This window comes from Sinohyriopsis cumingii, chromosome 2, assembly GCF_028554795.1.
Source record: "Sinohyriopsis cumingii isolate HCF-2022 chromosome 2, ASM2855479v2, whole genome shotgun sequence".
Classification (NCBI taxonomy): Eukaryota; Metazoa; Mollusca; class Bivalvia; order Unionida; family Unionidae; genus Sinohyriopsis; species Sinohyriopsis cumingii.
The window spans coordinates 143,182,461-143,200,264 of NC_142962.1; the positions used below are offsets into that span (position 1 = coordinate 143,182,461).

General features: G+C 35.3%; 1 protein-coding gene across 2 annotated transcripts in view; it reads left to right on the forward strand.

Moving 5' to 3' along the window:
* The window catches only part of LOC149805989 (geranylgeranyl pyrophosphate synthase-like), a 45,654-nt gene extending 30,294 nt beyond the window's left edge, over positions 1 to 15,360 (forward strand). For both annotated transcript variants that reach the window (XM_089950793.1, XM_089950795.1), the window contains exons 8-12: positions 4,301 to 4,361; positions 5,067 to 5,145; positions 7,838 to 7,940; positions 8,312 to 8,426; positions 13,876 to 15,360. In XM_089950793.1, the coding sequence (XP_089806919.1) occupies positions 4,301 to 4,361; positions 5,067 to 5,145; positions 7,838 to 7,940; positions 8,312 to 8,426; positions 13,876 to 13,966 (449 nt within the window). In that variant the 3' untranslated portion in view covers positions 13,967 to 15,360. The remainder of the gene's footprint in view (positions 1 to 4,300; positions 4,362 to 5,066; positions 5,146 to 7,837; positions 7,941 to 8,311; positions 8,427 to 13,875) is intronic.
* The last annotated feature ends 2,444 nt before the right edge of the window (positions 15,361 to 17,804 follow it).

Consider the following 17,804-nt stretch of genomic DNA (forward strand, 5'->3'; position numbering starts at 1 on the left):
GGTTAGATTTTCATCTTTCAGAGCTTATTAAGCATTTTGACATCAGGAAACTAGTTTGTGATTAAACAATGCCTTGGTGAAACCTTTTATTTGTTCTGTGGTCATTATCTTAACCTCTTTATGAACCTTTGAGTGAGGCTTTTTTCAAGAATCTCACATTAAAGACGATTCCTTTTTGTTTTTGTTAGCATCAGCTTGGGAAAGTGAAGTTCATCTTTATTGGTAAAAGATGGTCACCTTTTTTCATGGGCAATTCAGTTCGTCTTGTATTCAAACCAGGTTTTCTGGCTAAGAATCAGCTGCCTATTGTAGCTCTTGAGCCATTTTAAATGCCATCATTGGTAGCATTTGTACTTTTAATGATCAAGATTAGACTTCTGTGGTCAGAGCCTTATGTTTATATTTGGCTATTTTAAATCCCCTGTCATTGGTGGCATTTGTACTTTTAAATGATCAAGATTAGACTTCTGTGGTCAGAGCCTTATGTTTATATTTGGTTATTTTAAATCCCCTGTCATTGGTGGCATTTGTACTTTTAAATGATCAAGATAGACTTCTGTGGTTAGAGCCTTATGTTTATATTTGGCCATTTTAAATCCCATCATTGGTAGCATTTATACTTTTAATGATCAAGATAGACTTCTGTGGTTTATAAGGGGCCCCGAGTGGCCGAGTGGTCTAAAGCGCTGTCCGTTACGGATCACTGCCATCTCACCTCTGTCTGCATAGGTTCGAGTCTCGGATTCGGCCAATGTGGGTATGTGAGAAAGCTTGCCAGTAGCTTCTCGAGGGTCGGTGGTTCTTTCCGGGGATTTCCTGGGTTCTTCCTCCACCATTAATACTGGCCGCCATGTATAGCCTATCTTGTGCTGAAAAATGGCGTTAAACCCTACAACAACTACAACTGTGGTTTATATTTGGCCAATTAGAAAGGGAAAAGAAATGGTAGGAATTATCTTATTCCTCTCCAAGATACTTGATATATCTTAGAAGCCACAATTCAAGGTGACTATCACTGACCTGACAGATCTTTCTATCAAGAGAATCAAAGCCCATGAGATTTGGGCTGTTGCTATATCTTGGGCCTATACTGATCTTTCCTCTCTGGATGATACTATAAAAGCAGCATTTTGGCACTCTCATTCCATCTCCTCTTTCAGTCTCTCGCACGCTTAGAGTGAGGGTATTTATGCCTAATGCCAAACTGTGTAATCCAGAAAAGTTTTCAATGTATCATCTGCTGTAGCAGTCTGTTAAAAAGAGATGGTAAGTTTTTCTTGATGGCTATTATGGGGCCATCAGCAAACTCCGCAGTGTAAGAATAGTATGTATTAGTGCTATTAAAATGTAGGGGTCTAAAAGTACATACTTGCTATTGTTACATGATTCCCTCCCCCCAATCTGCTCTTATGTCCTGTACTCTTGTTCCAAGTCAGAGAAGGAGGATATTCTGAATAAATGAAAGTGACCAAGGCATCTGATTGAGACTGTGTTGTTTTGTGTTTTAGACTTCCAATAACTAATTGGAGGAGAGTATTTTTACCTTGGACTTGGACTATAGTGCCAGGAAAGAGACATCAAATTAAAACTAACAAGCAGGTATTACTGTAGTATCATTTACTTTCATTGGGCTCAATATTCGTGGTTTTGTATTTTTTTTAAAGTCATTTTCATGGATACTTAAATTTGTGGTTTTGTCTGTCAAAGTTTGCATATTAGTCGGTATTTAATATCATGGTTTAACCTCTACAAAAAAGAATAAAACTATGCCAATGCAAACAGCGGTCACTTTACTGTTTAAAGCAATACTACCACTTGTATGAGCACAAAGACCTGGCAGGTTCAATACTTGCACCGTGTTTTTGACCAAGTAAATAGCGTCAGTCGAAGTCAACGCAGCCAACAACACTAAAACAATACTTCCATCTCTATAAGCACAAATAAAACACCTGTCAAGATTAATCACTTTTGCTATGTTTTCGTTTGAGTGCTCAACATCAAAGGAAGCCTACGCACCAACAAAACCAGGCCAATCTGTTACTAAAGTACATTGGATCTCTTACTTAAACCACTGTCCATCAAGTTGCACCATCAATATTTGATGTGTTTCGAGCCCACCAAAGTGCAAAGATGCTAACTAAATTGAAAGACAGGGAAATCACTCCTTTGTTTGTGCCTGCCTCTTGTACAGACCGACTTCAACCACTAGACTTGACAGTAAATAAAGAGTACAATACATGCTGAATGGATAATTACAGCTCACGCAACAATGAGTGAAAGGTCGGAACTAATTATCAATGGTTTTGAGAAAGCTGGACTTGTTTAATTCAGCAATTTAGGGAATTATTTACCTGAGAAGCATTTGTGAGTACCATGAGGCTTGATTGACATGATGTTGATACAGTGGCTTTATTCAAAAATCTGTGAAGAGTGAGCTTTAATACTCTGCTGTAATTAGTGTATATACATAGTGTTTCATTAATAATAGTGTTTCAAGAAATAGTTAATAGTTAGTTAAGACCGCTCCATTGGCCTAGTGGTTAGAGCAGCTGCCTTGGAAGCAGGAGGTTGTGGGTTCGAACCCCGGTTGAGTCATACCAAAGACTTACAAAAATGGTACTAACAGCTGCCCTGCAACGTGCTCAGCATTAAGAGGTTAGTGTTAGGACTGGTCAGCCTGGTGTCAGGATAATGTGACTGGGTGGGACATCATGCTACATGTCTGTGGCATGATGCCCCAGTGCTAGACATCACTATAAGCTGCCACATTGCAAACATTTAGTGATATAGCTGAAGTTTTTAAAAAACTACGTCACAAATCCTAATCACACACATGCACACACTCATGAAACAGTTACAGGATTTTACAGAATTGTTGTTCTTTTGGATTAAAAATGCATGGATAAAATTAAATGTGCTTTCAGAAGGATTTAAATGTTTAAAAAACAGTTGTACTCAAATGCAGGATTGATTTGAATAAGTATTAAATTTAATTTTCTTATACTGTTATTTTTTCTTTCATTTTCAGTATCATGCTTTTTCTGTATTTTCTCTCTATCCTTACTTACCTCACATATCAATTTAAGACAGTGAGTGTAAAATTACAGTTTCGGATACCTTATCAAACATGTGCTTTGATTGTTGTTGTTGTTATAGGGTTTAATGCCATTTTTCAGCACAAGATAGGCTATACATGGTGGCCAGTATAAATGGTGGAGGTGGAACCCGTAAAAACCCTGGAAAGAACCACAAACCTACGTGAAGCTACCAGCAAGCATTCTCACATACCCACATTGGCCGAGCCCAAGACTAAAACCCAGTAGATGGCAGTGATCTGTAATGGTGAGCACTTTAGACCACTTGGCCACTCGGGGGCCCCCCAATGTGCGCATTGAAACAATATAAAATGATCTATAATTCTTGTTTCAAAACGTTAAAACAAATACATGTAAAAGCTAATATTTAATTACCAGATTACAGTATTGACATTGATTTATCAAATACTTGTGTTAATCTCTAGCAATGAAACACTGTAAAAAAAAACGGGTGGGGGGGGAGCATCATCCTACATGGCTCATTTGTCATTGGGGATTTAAATTCAGGGTTCGAGGCAACAACAAAAACCATGAAAATTGGTCCCCCATGAAAATTGATGATACTTCAGTACGTAATTAAAATTAATTTTACCCAAAAAACTACGTTTCTGATGGCTTCTCCACCAACTATTTGGTTTCCAATAGTTACCAATGTAAAACTTATTTTCTTCCAAAATCAACGAGTCAGAGTTGATCAAATCTTATAGGATTGATTGATAGGTCCTATTGTATCAAAGAAAGTTTGTTTTTGTTAACTATCCTGACAACCATTTCAATTCTAGAACACCAGGTTATATTTTTCTCACATGCTGACATAGAAATCAATATGAACTATAAGATTCACTGTATTTATGAGATCAGACATTGTTTGCATCTATCAAAGCATTTTTTATTTAATAATAAATTTTGCATCAGGTCTTGATTTCCAGGAAGTTATATGTGCATAAAATCATAAGTAACAAATGCATTATATTATGTTTTTGCTTTTTGCATAATTTAAACACATTTCAATCACCGACTTGTATCAAAACATTTTAGATTTGTACCAGACTGTAGACAAATAAAATTCATTGCTGTGATTACATCAGATATGTGCTTTTTGCATGTTTATATTTTTTTAAATGACAGTGAAATTCGTGGTATGTACACTTTTAGCTTTATTGTGCATATATATTAAGAAACAGCTATACCACTTTATTTTTCAGAAACAGGTGGTTTATTTGGGCTTGCAGTTCGATCAATGCAATTATTCAGTGCAAATAAAAGGTACATTTTGGATGACACAAATGCAAATTTTTCTCTGAGATTTTCATGAAATATTCCTTATTCTTTATAAGGAATTAACAAAATGTTGCTAATTATATTTTTAAATACTCATATTTAACCTTGGACTAGCTACTATGGTGATAGGGGAAATTATGGTTTTGTTGGTACCTAAATTTATGGATTGGGGAAGGCCAATTTTCTTCCATGATTGAGTTATAAAGTATCTTTTTTGATGAGTATTTAAATTAATGGTTTGTAGCAACCATGAAATTCCCCAAAAACTGGTACTCTACAAAAATAGTAAATTCATTGTAGGTTATGCTTATTAGATGTCTTCAGTGAAAGATGTTGTATTTTTCTGCCCACACATAAAAATACAAAAAGCTCTTTATTTTTGAAAAACAGATAGCAGCAGTGCATTTTTCAGTTTGTGTGATATTAAGAATATAAGTTTAATTATTATGATAAGTTTAATTATTGTATCATTGATTATTAAGATATAATAAAGTGGTTTAGTATTGGTTAAGAGCAAATTTTGTAAAATATCTTAATTTCACTTTCATATGTTATTTTCAAAATATTTTGCTGGAAAGTGCTGATTATTAATAGGAAATATATTGATATTCCATTCTCCCTGCATGAAAATATTAAGGTGTGTAGTGATAGCTCAGGTAATAAACCTATAGATTAATTTTGTTTTTGCAGTGATTTCAAGCCTTTATTGGATAATCTTGGGCTTTACTTTCAAATAAGAGATGACTATGCCAATCTGTATTCAGAAGAGGTGAGTTGTGTGTGTGTGTGTGTGTGTGTATATATATATATATATATATTTATTAGACTTGTGCACCACAAAATTTTTGTTCCGCAGTATATCATTGTATTTGTGAACATACTGCGATACATACCTTTGAATACTACAGTTATTTAACCCTTTACCTCGTGCAAGCGTCTTTCGACGCCTCTACTCCATTTGCATGGAAGCGCCTTTTGACGCCTATACTCCGTACGCATGGAAGTGCCTTTTGACGTCGGCTGTAAACTTCAGCCATTTTGAGCTGGTTTTTGTAGCGCCACCTTCGGGGGAAAATCCCCCTATTAGATACTACATTCATTTCTATGAATGACAATTACGTCAGATCACGTGGTCACTGTTTATGCACTGGTCGATATCTGCTATTTAAAGTAACTGGGTCATAATCTCCACTCTCCAAAATGGTGGTCGCGGATTTCATTCAGTACTTACAAAGTTTTCACGATTAGAATCACAACTATGAAAGATTCAATAACTTAGGTAAAGGCTCTGATATTGATGTAGGCAGCAATTAGTTTTTATAAATTGTCAAATTCAGATGACTTAGTGATGTAGATGCAGACGAAAAACTTGTAAATTTTGAGTGTGAGAATGGCAGTTACGGTTGGTCACGTGGCCTGACATGATGGTGAACGAGTTCTCTCAAGATTTTGACGCACATACAAAATTCTTCAGTGAAAAATAATTACACAGCTATAACAATCGGACTCTACTCTTAAATTTTTCCACATATAATAGAGGTGTACCAAAAATGTAAAATGGTTAAAATTCCTGTTAAACATAACATGCTCTACATTGCTTAACAGTTCACAGGCAGGCCTATGCATATCGAGTCGACTAGGTAACAGGTGTTCTATTTATAGTGCGCTGCACTTTGTAACTATGCTCTATGAGGTAAATGGTTAAGAGTTTAATATTTTTTCTGAGTTTATCGTGGTATAAACTGTCAGTTGACGACTCACACAGCAAATAATGCAGTTATTGAGCTTGTTGATAAATTGAATTATTTTCTAGTTTTATGATTGATTAAAAGGTTTAGCACTGGTTTAATTATGTATAACTTGCTACAGATGACTGGTTTGTGTTACTCATATACATTGGCATATTTTCATGACTTGTATGAAGATTTCTTCATGAAATTATACCATTATTGTATTATTATGTTTTGTTTCTTCATAGTGGTGTGTGTGCGTGTGTTAACATAGCTTTACAATGTTTCAGTAATGTCACTAATCAATTTATAGCGATGTCTAGCACTGGGGCATCATGCTGCAGACATGTAGCATCATGTCCAACCCAGTCACATTAGCCTGACACAAGGCCGACCATTTCTAACACTAACCTCTTCATGCTGAGCGCCAAGCAAGGCAGTTGCTGGTACCATTTTTATAAGGCTTTATATGACTGTGGGTGGGGCGGTCAAAGCCGTGACCGCCTGCAGCTGAGACGGACACTCTAACCACTTTGGCCATCAGAGTTATAGTGGTGTATACAAGTGTATATAATCTGAAATTTTAGAGGAAAAAGACAGTTTTCATCTTCACTGCAAATAGCAAAGAAATTCCAACAAACCTTTAGTGTGTTTGTTTGCGTATAATGTGTTACCAACTCCAGATAGCATTGATGTAGATCTAGCAGAGAATAATGTTAGACCCTGGTTTAACAGTGCAGGTGTAACATTGTCTGCAAACAGTATATACATGAATCTGGCAGTGTATAATGTTAGACCCTGGGTTAACAGTGCAGGTGTAACATGTCTGCAGACAGTATATACATGCATCTGGCAGAGTATAATGTTAGACCCTGGGTTAACAGTGCAGGTGTAACATGTCTGCAAACAGTATATACTTGAATCTGGCAGAGTATAATGTTAGACCCTGGGTTAACAGTGCAGGTGTAACATATCTGCAAACAGTATATACATGAATCTGGCAGAGTATAATGTTAGACCCTGGGTTAACAGTGCAGGTGTAACATGTCTGCAAACAGTATATACTTGAATCTGGCAGAGTATAATGCTAGACCCTGGGTTAATAGTACAGGTGTAACATGTCTGCAAACAGTATAAACATGAATCTGGCAGATTATAATGTTAGACCCTGGGTTAACAGTGCAGGTGTAACATGTCTGCAAACAGTATATACTTGAATCTGGCAGAGTATAATATTAGGCCCTGATGTGTGACATATATTTGTCTATCTTATTTGCAGTTGTGGGCATGTTATAGGTACATAATTATGATTAGGAGTGTGATGCATAATTGGTACATTATGTAAATTTGTTACACATCTTAAAGAGCAGCATTTAAAGCTAGTACCTGACAGCCAGTTTCCTTAATTGATGCAAAGCTGTTTCAGGCTGTTGTTAAAATATAAATTGCTCACAGAATTTTTTTTTTTACAGTCATTCAGCCACTTCTGTTTCTTAAAACAGGTAGATCCAGAGCTGATACAGGAATGCAGTAAATATGACAGACTGAGACAAGATGATGTTGTTGTATGATATTTTGAATTATATTTCTTTTCTGAGCATATTAGTTTATACTTTAGCCTCAAATAGTTTTCATGATGAGCTTAATCATTGACTTAGGATGCAAGACAACATTTCCCACTGGTCAAGATTTCATTTTATTTTAAAGCTAACATTTTTTTGTCTCTTCCAGTATGAGACCAATAAGAGCTACTGTGAAGATCTTACAGAGGGTAAATTCTCCTTTCCACTGATTCATGCCATTCTCAGTGACCCTGAGGACAATCAAGTACTTAGTATCCTTTCATGTGATTAAGAAAAGAAGTAATATCTCATACAGGTGCATTCCTTGATAAGAGTTACTTCCTACCTATAAACTAAACATCTGAATCTTGGTACTATTACTTTCTCATCTTTTTTGTTTGACTATTGACGCTTATGACAGCAATAAGAGTTTTTCAAATGGCAGTCTTGTATCAAATTTGTGACTGTTTTCTGTCAGAGCTTTTTTGATCATCATTTACAGATTCCATGGATTTCCAACAGATCTTCCAGTTCAGGGCTGCACAAGATATTTCAGTTTGCTGCATGCAAGTTGTATGTTTTACACCCATGATAGGATATACACCGATTAAGAGACCTGCAATTTTTCTTAACTGTAACTCAGGCATTTTACGCCAGAGAACAACTGACAACAATGTCAAGAAGTACTGTGTCCAATTGCTGGCGAAACGGGGCTCATTTGAATACACAAGACAAACTTTAATACAACTAGAAGATAAGTAAGTTTGGTGCCATTCTTGGACCTGGTGAAGATTAAACATCAGGTTGTACATCATATATTACACAATGAGATTTCCAAACACCTTCGTATCAGTCAGTTTGGTTCGAACAAAGTCTGATGTGTTGAAGCTTGACTATATTTATTTATTTCTATCCATTGAAGGGAGGCATAAACACAAGGCATGATAGTGGATACAGACTTGCATTGATTGCTTTAGAAGCCCCACTTTCACATTTTAGTATTACCATTTTATTGCCAAGGTTCTGCTCTATATAGTGGTACATTGGCCACCCGATAGATTGTGCCTTGCCAACATCATTTTCAGGGATAATAATAAATAAACACAAACAATGAGAAGTAATGCTCCCAGTGTAATATTAATTGATGCATAATATAAGCAGAGATGCATATTAGTTTCACATTTTGAAGTATATAACTTAAAAGGAAAATAAGTGTATGTAGGTGAAATTGACAGACTGTATATTGACAGAGTAACAGAGTCATTATATATTTATAAGCTTGATGTTGCTACTAAAAAATCTGAGTCAGATGAAATAATTTGTGTTATCTGATATTTAATATTGTTTGTTTGGAAATGGGGTATCCAACTTTTTGCAGATGTCCCTGAGGGGTTCCTTTATTTTCATTTGAAATTCCCTTTTGGTCTCACCTACATATTATATGTGTAGCAGATGAGTAAATAAAAAACATTATGTTTGATGCAATGAACACTTGCTTTAAAACATATTTGAGGTTTATATAAGAGCTTGTAAAGATTTGGGGATTTTCCAGTTTAACACAAGTAGTGCAACTTATATTGCAATTCAGCACTTTGTTTGGCAAATGATTTACCAATTAGTGCAACTTATATTGCAATTCAGCACTTTGTTTGGTAAATGATTTACCAATTAGTGCAACTTATATTGCAATTCAGCACTTTGTTTGGCAAGTGGTTTACCAAGTAGTGTAACTTATATTGCAATTCAACACTTTGTTTGGTAAATGATTTACCCACAAGTTTTTCCTGCCTTTGAAAGATATTTCATACTCATATGCTTAGTTGAGTGTGTGGGTGAAGGTCAGGCTGGTTATTTATTTCAAAATTATACATAAGATCTTGTTTCACAAGGAATCTGGGAAATTTGTAAACCTTTATGGCTGCACTGTTGGATGTAGTCAGTTAACTATATAACGTGAGACACTTCAGTAGGATTTTCCTAGTGTCTTTGTAACAGTGGGAGTAAGTAGTTAGAATGTAGCAGATGCTTTAGCTTTTGGGTTCACTAACTGGGTCATCGAATTGTTTGTGATGACTCTTGTAATGCTTTTAGAAGAGCTTGATAGAAATGCTGATGTACTCTCATATATACTTTAGATGGAAGTGCAAATGTACTTTCATACATACTTTAGATGGAAGTGCTTATCTACTCTCATGTGTTAAGGACCAGCTTCGGACTGCTAAAAGAGACTGCTGTAAAGCTGAGAGGCTTTGGCTTTTCACCAGACTCACTATTCATAAGCAAATCTATGAAGCCACTAAGAAGAATGTCACAAATATAGTCCATGCAGCAAAATCAGCCCACTACACTACTAAGATGATGGAAAGTTCCAGCTGCAAAGAGCTCTTCGAGATTACTAACAAGCTAATGTCAAGAAACAAATCTACACCACGTCCAACTACCTTCTCTCCAGTCGACCTTCCGGACATGTTTGCAAATTTCTTCCATGACAAAGTGCAAACCATTAGAGATAAGCTTGACACTTTCAATTGACTCGTCGTCACCGTACAGTTGGGATACAGAATTTGAGCGGCAACCATTAGCAGCATTTGAACCTGTCTCTGTGGATTTCGTATGTACAGTTGTGATGAAGAGTGCACCAAAGTCATGTGAACTTGATCCAATTCCAACATCACTGCTGCTTGAGTGCTTAGATGCAGTATTGCCTTCACTAACTGATGTTATTAATACCTCTCTCTCATCCAGGGAATTCCCATCATTGTTCAAAACTGCCATTGTAAAGCCTCTGCTGAAGAAACCAACACTAGACCATAACGATTTAAAGAACTACCGCCCAGTTTCTAATCTCCCATTGATATAAAAAATCTTAGAAAAGGTTGTTTTATCCCAGCTTGTATCTACCTGAATTCAAACAGTCTTTTTAGCAATGTACAATCTGCATATCGCCCTTGCCATAGTACTGATACTACTCTTCTAAAAGTAGTTAATGACATTCTCTCTGCGTTGGATAGGGAAAGATTACAGTCCTCACCCTCCTTGATTTGTCTGCAGTATTTGACACAATAGACCATGATATATTACTTCACCGTCTCCAGCATGTATTTGGCATTCATGATACAGCCTTACTGTGGTTCAAGTCCTACTTGGTCAACAGGACACAAATTGTATCTGCAAATGGAATACACTCCAGCCCATTTGATCTATGTTGTGGTGTTTCTCAGGGGTCTGTTCCTGGACCTGTTCTCTTCATTCTATACACTCAGTCGCTCTCAAGTGTCATAGATCATCATCCATTGTCTCACCAATTGTACACTGATGACACCCAAATATACAAATCTAGCCACTCAACTGATGTTGATTCTACCATCCAAGGTGTAGAGAGGTGCATTTCTGATGTGAAATCATGGATGACATGTAACAAGCTGCAGATGAATGATGATAAAACTGAGGCCATTCTGATCACAACACAAAGACTTGTTCATTCACATCCTTTACCTCAAACAATAAATATCAGCAACACCAACATTCAGTTCACACAATCAGTACGAAACCTAGGTGTTACTCTGGACAGTACTCTCACATTGCACCAACATGTCATGAACATATGCAAGGCTGCATATCTTGAGCTGAGACGCATCAGCTCAGTTCGCAAATATATTTCAGTTGATGCCACTAAAACACTTGTGTGTTCATTAGTACTTTCAAGACTGGACTATTGTAACTCAATTCTGTCTGGTTCATCTCAGTATCTGCTCCAGAAACTTCAAAACAGAGTTGCTCGGATCATACAAAGAGTACCACAATCAGAGCACACCTCCCCGCTGCTCTGTACGCTACACTGGCTATCCATTCGATCCAGAATCAAACACAGAATTTGTTCTCTGTGCTACATTTCACTGTCGGACTCTAGTCCAACATACCTATCCGACCTCACCCATGTGAACACACCAGCAAGATACTTACGCTCCTCTTCTGACATTCGTATACTCATTATTCCCACTATGAAAACAGTCATATGGACAGCGTTCTTTTGCATATCAGGGCCCAGCAACATGGAATGAATTGCCCACTGAACTTAGACACAAAGACACAGTGATCCCATTCAAAAGTGCTCTCAAAACTCACTTATTTCAACTGCAAGAACAAACTTAAAGACCTAATAGTTTCCTACCTTAAATATTTACAGCATGTTTTTTTGTTTTCTAATCTCATGGTGTTTTTGTAACCATATCATCATATGACTTTTATCTTACAGGTGTTGTCTAAAGTTAGAGCTTCTAAAGATTAGGCACTATACAAAGTCCTCATTATTATTGTTATTATATATACTTTAGATCGAATTGGAACTGCTGATGTACTCTCATATATACTTTAGATGGAAGTGCTGATGTACTTTCATATATATGATGTACTTTCATATATACTCTAGATGGAAATGCTGATGTACTCTCATATATACTTTAGATGGAAGTGCTGATGTACTTTCGTATAGGCTTTAGATGGAAGTGCTTATGTACTCTCAAATATACTTTAGATGGAAGTGCTGATGTACTTTCATATAGACTTTATATGGAAGTGCTGATGTACTCTCATATACATTAGATGGAAGTGCTGATGTACACTCATATATACTTTAGATGGAAGTGCTGATGTACTTTCATATATGCTTTAGATGGAGTGCTGATGTACTCTCATATATACTTTAGATGGAAGTTCAGGTGCGCTCTGATATAGACTTTATATGGAAGTGCTGGTGTACTCTCGTATAGACTTTACATTGAAGTGCTCATGTACTCTTATTAAGACTTTAAATGGAAGTGCTGATATACTTTCATAGAGGCTTTAGATTGAAGTGTTCATGTACTCTCATCGAGGCTTTAGATGCAAATGCTGATGTACTTTCATGTAGACTTTAAATGGAAGTGCTGATATACTCTCATATATACTTTAGATGGAAGTGCTGATGTACTTTCATATAGACTTTAAATGGAAGTGCTGATGTACTTTCATAGAGGCTTTAGATGGAAGTGCTGATGTACTCATATGTACTTTAGATGGAAGTGCTTATGTACTTTCATATAGACTTTAAATGGAAGTGCTGATGTACTTTCATATATACTCTAGATAGAAGTGATGATGTACTCATATGTACTCTAGATGGAAGTGCTGATGTACTCATATATACTTTAGATGAAAGTGCTGATGTACTATCATAAAGACTTTAGATGGAAGTTCTAGTGCATTGATGTGACTGGTTAAAACTGGCTATTATATAGAGTTGGCTGTAATGTGGAGTTGGCTGTTATGTGGATGTTGATTATAACCATAATGATAAATTAAATGTAGCAAATGCATTTATTCCATGAATAAAAATGTCGGTTTATTTTTAGATACAACAGATTGTTGATTATTGGGTAGTCACTGTTGTAGGTTTAGAAATGGCCTAAATTGGCAAGATACTTTTTATAGGACAATTTAGGTGGTAGTTATTTTGAGTAAAGAAGTAAATTGCAAAATATGACCCCATTACTAAAACAAAACTTACACAAAATAGTCCTTAAATGACTTTTTAAAACTCCTGATTAGAATTTGATCAACTTTGACAACGCATTTGGACTTGAAAGATTTTAAATTTGCATAAGGTAATCTGCTATCAGATATGGCCACCATTACTAAAAGCCATTTCAAAAAATATAACAACCATTAATTACCTTCTTGTACAAATACTGAACAGAATTTGTCGAAACTGACAGAAGACATTCTGCCATTAGGGCATTTAACACTTTAGCAAATGATGCTTATCCATCTTCTTATATGGACACCATTACTAAAATTAGAAAATAAAACTCCATTACTAAAAATAGAAAAGAAAGCTTAAAATTACTTCTCCTAAATTACTGCTTAACAGAATTTTACCAAAAACATCATGGTATGAAGACCTTTCATATGTTTGCAATTGATGCAGATTCATTATCAAATATGGCTGCTGTTACTAAAAATAGAAAATGTTTTGCTATGTTTTCAGGTATTGAACTAACCCAGACATATAGGCCAACTACCTTTGCATTTGACTTTAAGGTCTGTGTCAGCCAGATTGGTGATTTAGTTCATCTTCTTTTGAAAATGGCACAGCTACCACAGTATTACATATTGGTATGATCTGCATTTGAAAGTGTTTTTACATTGATATATTTTTTTTTTTTACAGCATCATGAAGCAGGTAGAAAACCATGGTGGGAACCCACACCTTGAATGTCTGATGAAAGAACTAAGGAAGATCTATCAAACAACTGAATGATTAAGAACTATTTATAGTTAAAAGTAGACAGTGTACTCAAGATATTTGGCAGGTTTATTAATTGTAATATATTATGTTCCAACTTGATTGGAAACCTCTAGGTTTAATTATGTGAAGGTGAAAAGGATTAAGAATTTGCTTTATACACATTTGTTGAGAACTTATTTATTTTCATGCATGTGATTTTGTTTCCAATGAAATATTTTCATTCTTACTATAACTGGTTGATGCACCTGTGATATTGTCTTCTGAAATGTACCATGATGTATTGAGTCTTGAAATCTGGAATAGTAGTAAATATGGAATCACCCAAAATTAGGAACTGTGAGTAAAAATTAATTTTCATTATTTGCTGCAATTTCAAGGAATAAATATTGTATAGACTCACTTATAAGACAAGTCAAACTGCAAACTGCACAGACCCAGATCTACTACTGCATAATGTGCTAGCAGATCTGGGTCTGTGCAGTTTGTTAGGAGTAATTAGTAAAAACAACAACATAAACCCTAATCTGCAGGTGCATTATGCTATGGCAGAACAGGATCTTTGTTGTTTGACTCAACTTATAAGAGAGTATACACTGTAGCACACAGGACCCTCTCTATAAAAACTGTCATTGTACTACTGTCCCTCGTATTATGTGGTTATTGTCATGTTACATTGTTTGAAATGTTTCATTGCTGCTTAAATTATCTCATCTAACTCTATCTGATGAATAATGAAAATGAATTATGTTATCATTAAATAACCTATTTTTGTAATGGAATATTATGTCAGTCTTATTGGAAAATCACACAGTATAAGGTTCCTTCTCATATGATGTGAATTACTTTTAATGCTCCCTTGAACCATGTCACAGAGGTAAAAATTCCTATCAGAGCAATTTGAGTAGTCAGTACAACCTGTCAAATTTACGGATTAAATAAAAAAATTGTTTTAAAATATTTATATATGTAGTGATGTTTGCACATCAGCACAATAGTGACTATATGGTGCCAACTAAAGGTAAAGTTGGACAATTATAAAAATAGATGATGATTTGGAGTAGAAAGGGTCAATATAAGTGGACTTAAACATTTGTTCAGAAGTGTCATGAATTTAGTGTAGCCAAAGTTTTTAATTGATAAAAGTATTGAACTATCATGGGACCATTCAGTGTACTTTTTATAACTTTTTTTCAGTAATTGTATTGCATTTTTCATATTCTATGACCAGTAATATCCTAACCTTGTAGCCTTTGCTTTCATGATATTCAATTACCAGCAATGTTTCAGCAAGTTATTGCATGGTGGTAAGAGTCTAAATAAAATTTGTATTGTTTTTTTCTTTTCTTTCCTGAAATTGTTTTATTAAAATGAATCTGCATTCCATTAAAACACTTTTTATTTGTCTGCTTTATGGTGGAGTATATTATGTTAAGGCTCATGTCTGTCCGTTTGTGAACTGTTTGATTTCCTTGTGTTACAAGTCTATGCTCTTAAAATAAGTAACAGAAAAGAGTGAAGACAACAAGCTTTGTAAAATTTAACAAAATATTTTATTTCCTTGAATATAAAGTGAAAGTTCAGCCAATGTGGGTATGTGAGAAAGCTTGCCAGTAGCTTCTCATGGGTTGGTGGTTCTCTGTGGGTTTTCCAGGGTTCTTCCTCCACCATTAATACTGGCCGCCATGCATGACCTATCATGTGCTGAAAAATGGCGTTAAACCCCACAACAACAAAGTCAAAGATGAGAAAAAAGAACTTGTGAATTAAATCCAAAATTAATCCAAGAATTAAATACACATAAAAAATGTACTGAATAAGACTCAGTAAGTCCCAAAGAGATTTAAAATTGAAGCCGATGATGTGTCTGTTATGGCCTTTGAAGTGCTGATGTGTCAACAGTCTCTTGTTGCATCACATAAATATTATTCCAGGTTTCAGTATAAATTCCAATGAATATCTTTTCCAAGAATTTTGTCAGAGCACTTTTGTATTTCCAGAGAAAATAGTCACTTGAATTCAATAATTTGAAGAAAATAAAAATTCAGCCCAAACTGGTCATTATACAACTTGAAGTGCTAGATGTTAAAGCACCACTGTTAAAATCCTCACAGTCACAAGTTAATATAGTTCTCTGCTTGACCTCAGATCACAATTTGCATTTTCTAAAAACAACCATTACCTAATGGAAAATAACCTTCTAGAATGATCTAATGAACCTTGTTTATTTACACACAGAGAATAATGAAGTTATTATTTGTTGTTTACATAAATAAATTATACATTTCACACCATTTAGTTATACATTTCACACCATCCCCTTTGCTACGAGAAAGATAAATGGGGGCCTGAATAACCGCAACAAACCAAAATAAACTGAAATCAACCAAAATAAAGCCAAAACAAAATGGAATAAACAGAATATAAATAAAGTATAGCATGATATTCTGACATAGGTACTATTCAAAACATGTTGGCAACTTATACCTAATTGTCATTTATTTTTGTGTGTTATAATTGTACTAGACAAATTGTCAAGTATGGTCCAGCTCTTGCCACATTGCTTTAAGAGTTGTGCATTACCTGGTTGACCTTTGCAGTTTATGCCAATAAAACTATTGCAAGAATATTATAAAACATTCTCCATACCAAAAACTATGTATACACATAGATATCATCTAAGATACTTGCCTTTACAGATCACTCACACACCTGTGTGTGACTTTGAGTCTCAGTTCAACCAACACAGATATGCGAGAAAGCTTCCCAGAAGCTTACTGTGTGTTGGTAGTTTTACTGGGGTTTTCCCAGGTTTTTCCTCCACCAAGTGATCTAAGATGCTTGCCTTAACAGATCACCTGCACATCTCAACTCTGTCTTCCCGAGTAGAGTATGAAAAATAGCATTACACCCCACAAAACATTACATACATTCATGCGTACATACGTGATCCTTAAATTTTCCAGAGTACACAATGACATTTTTACAGACTCAATAGACACATGAATCTGCAGTTTCAAAGATATATATTCATTTTTTTAAAAATAGGGTTTGACCCCTTTGTAGGCAGGGATGGTGATGGGCTTCGCAGTATTTTTTTTACTTATTGGCATCAAAATATAGTATCTGGCAATTTTTTTGCAACAAAACGTTTGGGCTGTTTAAACTTGTTTATACAATCTTGGGTTTTGGGTGGAGAAATTCAAAGGCACCATGAAAGGAAGCCGCAAACTTGGATATAAAATGCACTGGGAGCTATCTAATGTTACACAAACCATTTGTTCGTATTGACAAACACGTCTTCACAGCATGATTTTACATCAAAATCCGATTATGAGACACTTGGCCTGGGTACTTTAGCTCTGGTACACTCAGATAGTCATGCTATCAGATTAGCTACAATTAAGTAACCTCCGAAGACGCAACAGGAATGGCAGCATATACCAAATGAGGGGTTTCTTTTTGTTTTGTTTTTATATGTGCCCAAGAATCAGTTTTGCTGAAGCTTCAAAGAAAACTTAATACTTCTGAAGCACTGATACAGAACGCATAAATACTAAGCCAATGAAACGAAAAAAACAACAACAAAAATTAGGTCTCAATCAATGCTGTACTACAATTATTTGATGTTACCGATGCAATAGCAAACTGATGTTTGGCATTTAGCGATGATTTAAATAACACATGCACCCTTTATCAAACAAGTCGACTACAATTTTTAAAAAAAACCTAAGTACCTTTCTTCAAAGGAAGTCGGTACCAAACTTAAATACAATGGAAGCTACTTGATTGTTGCATTTTCCAAAGTGATTCAAATGCATTTATTGTGCCGGTAAAGTTTCTACTTTGCAGA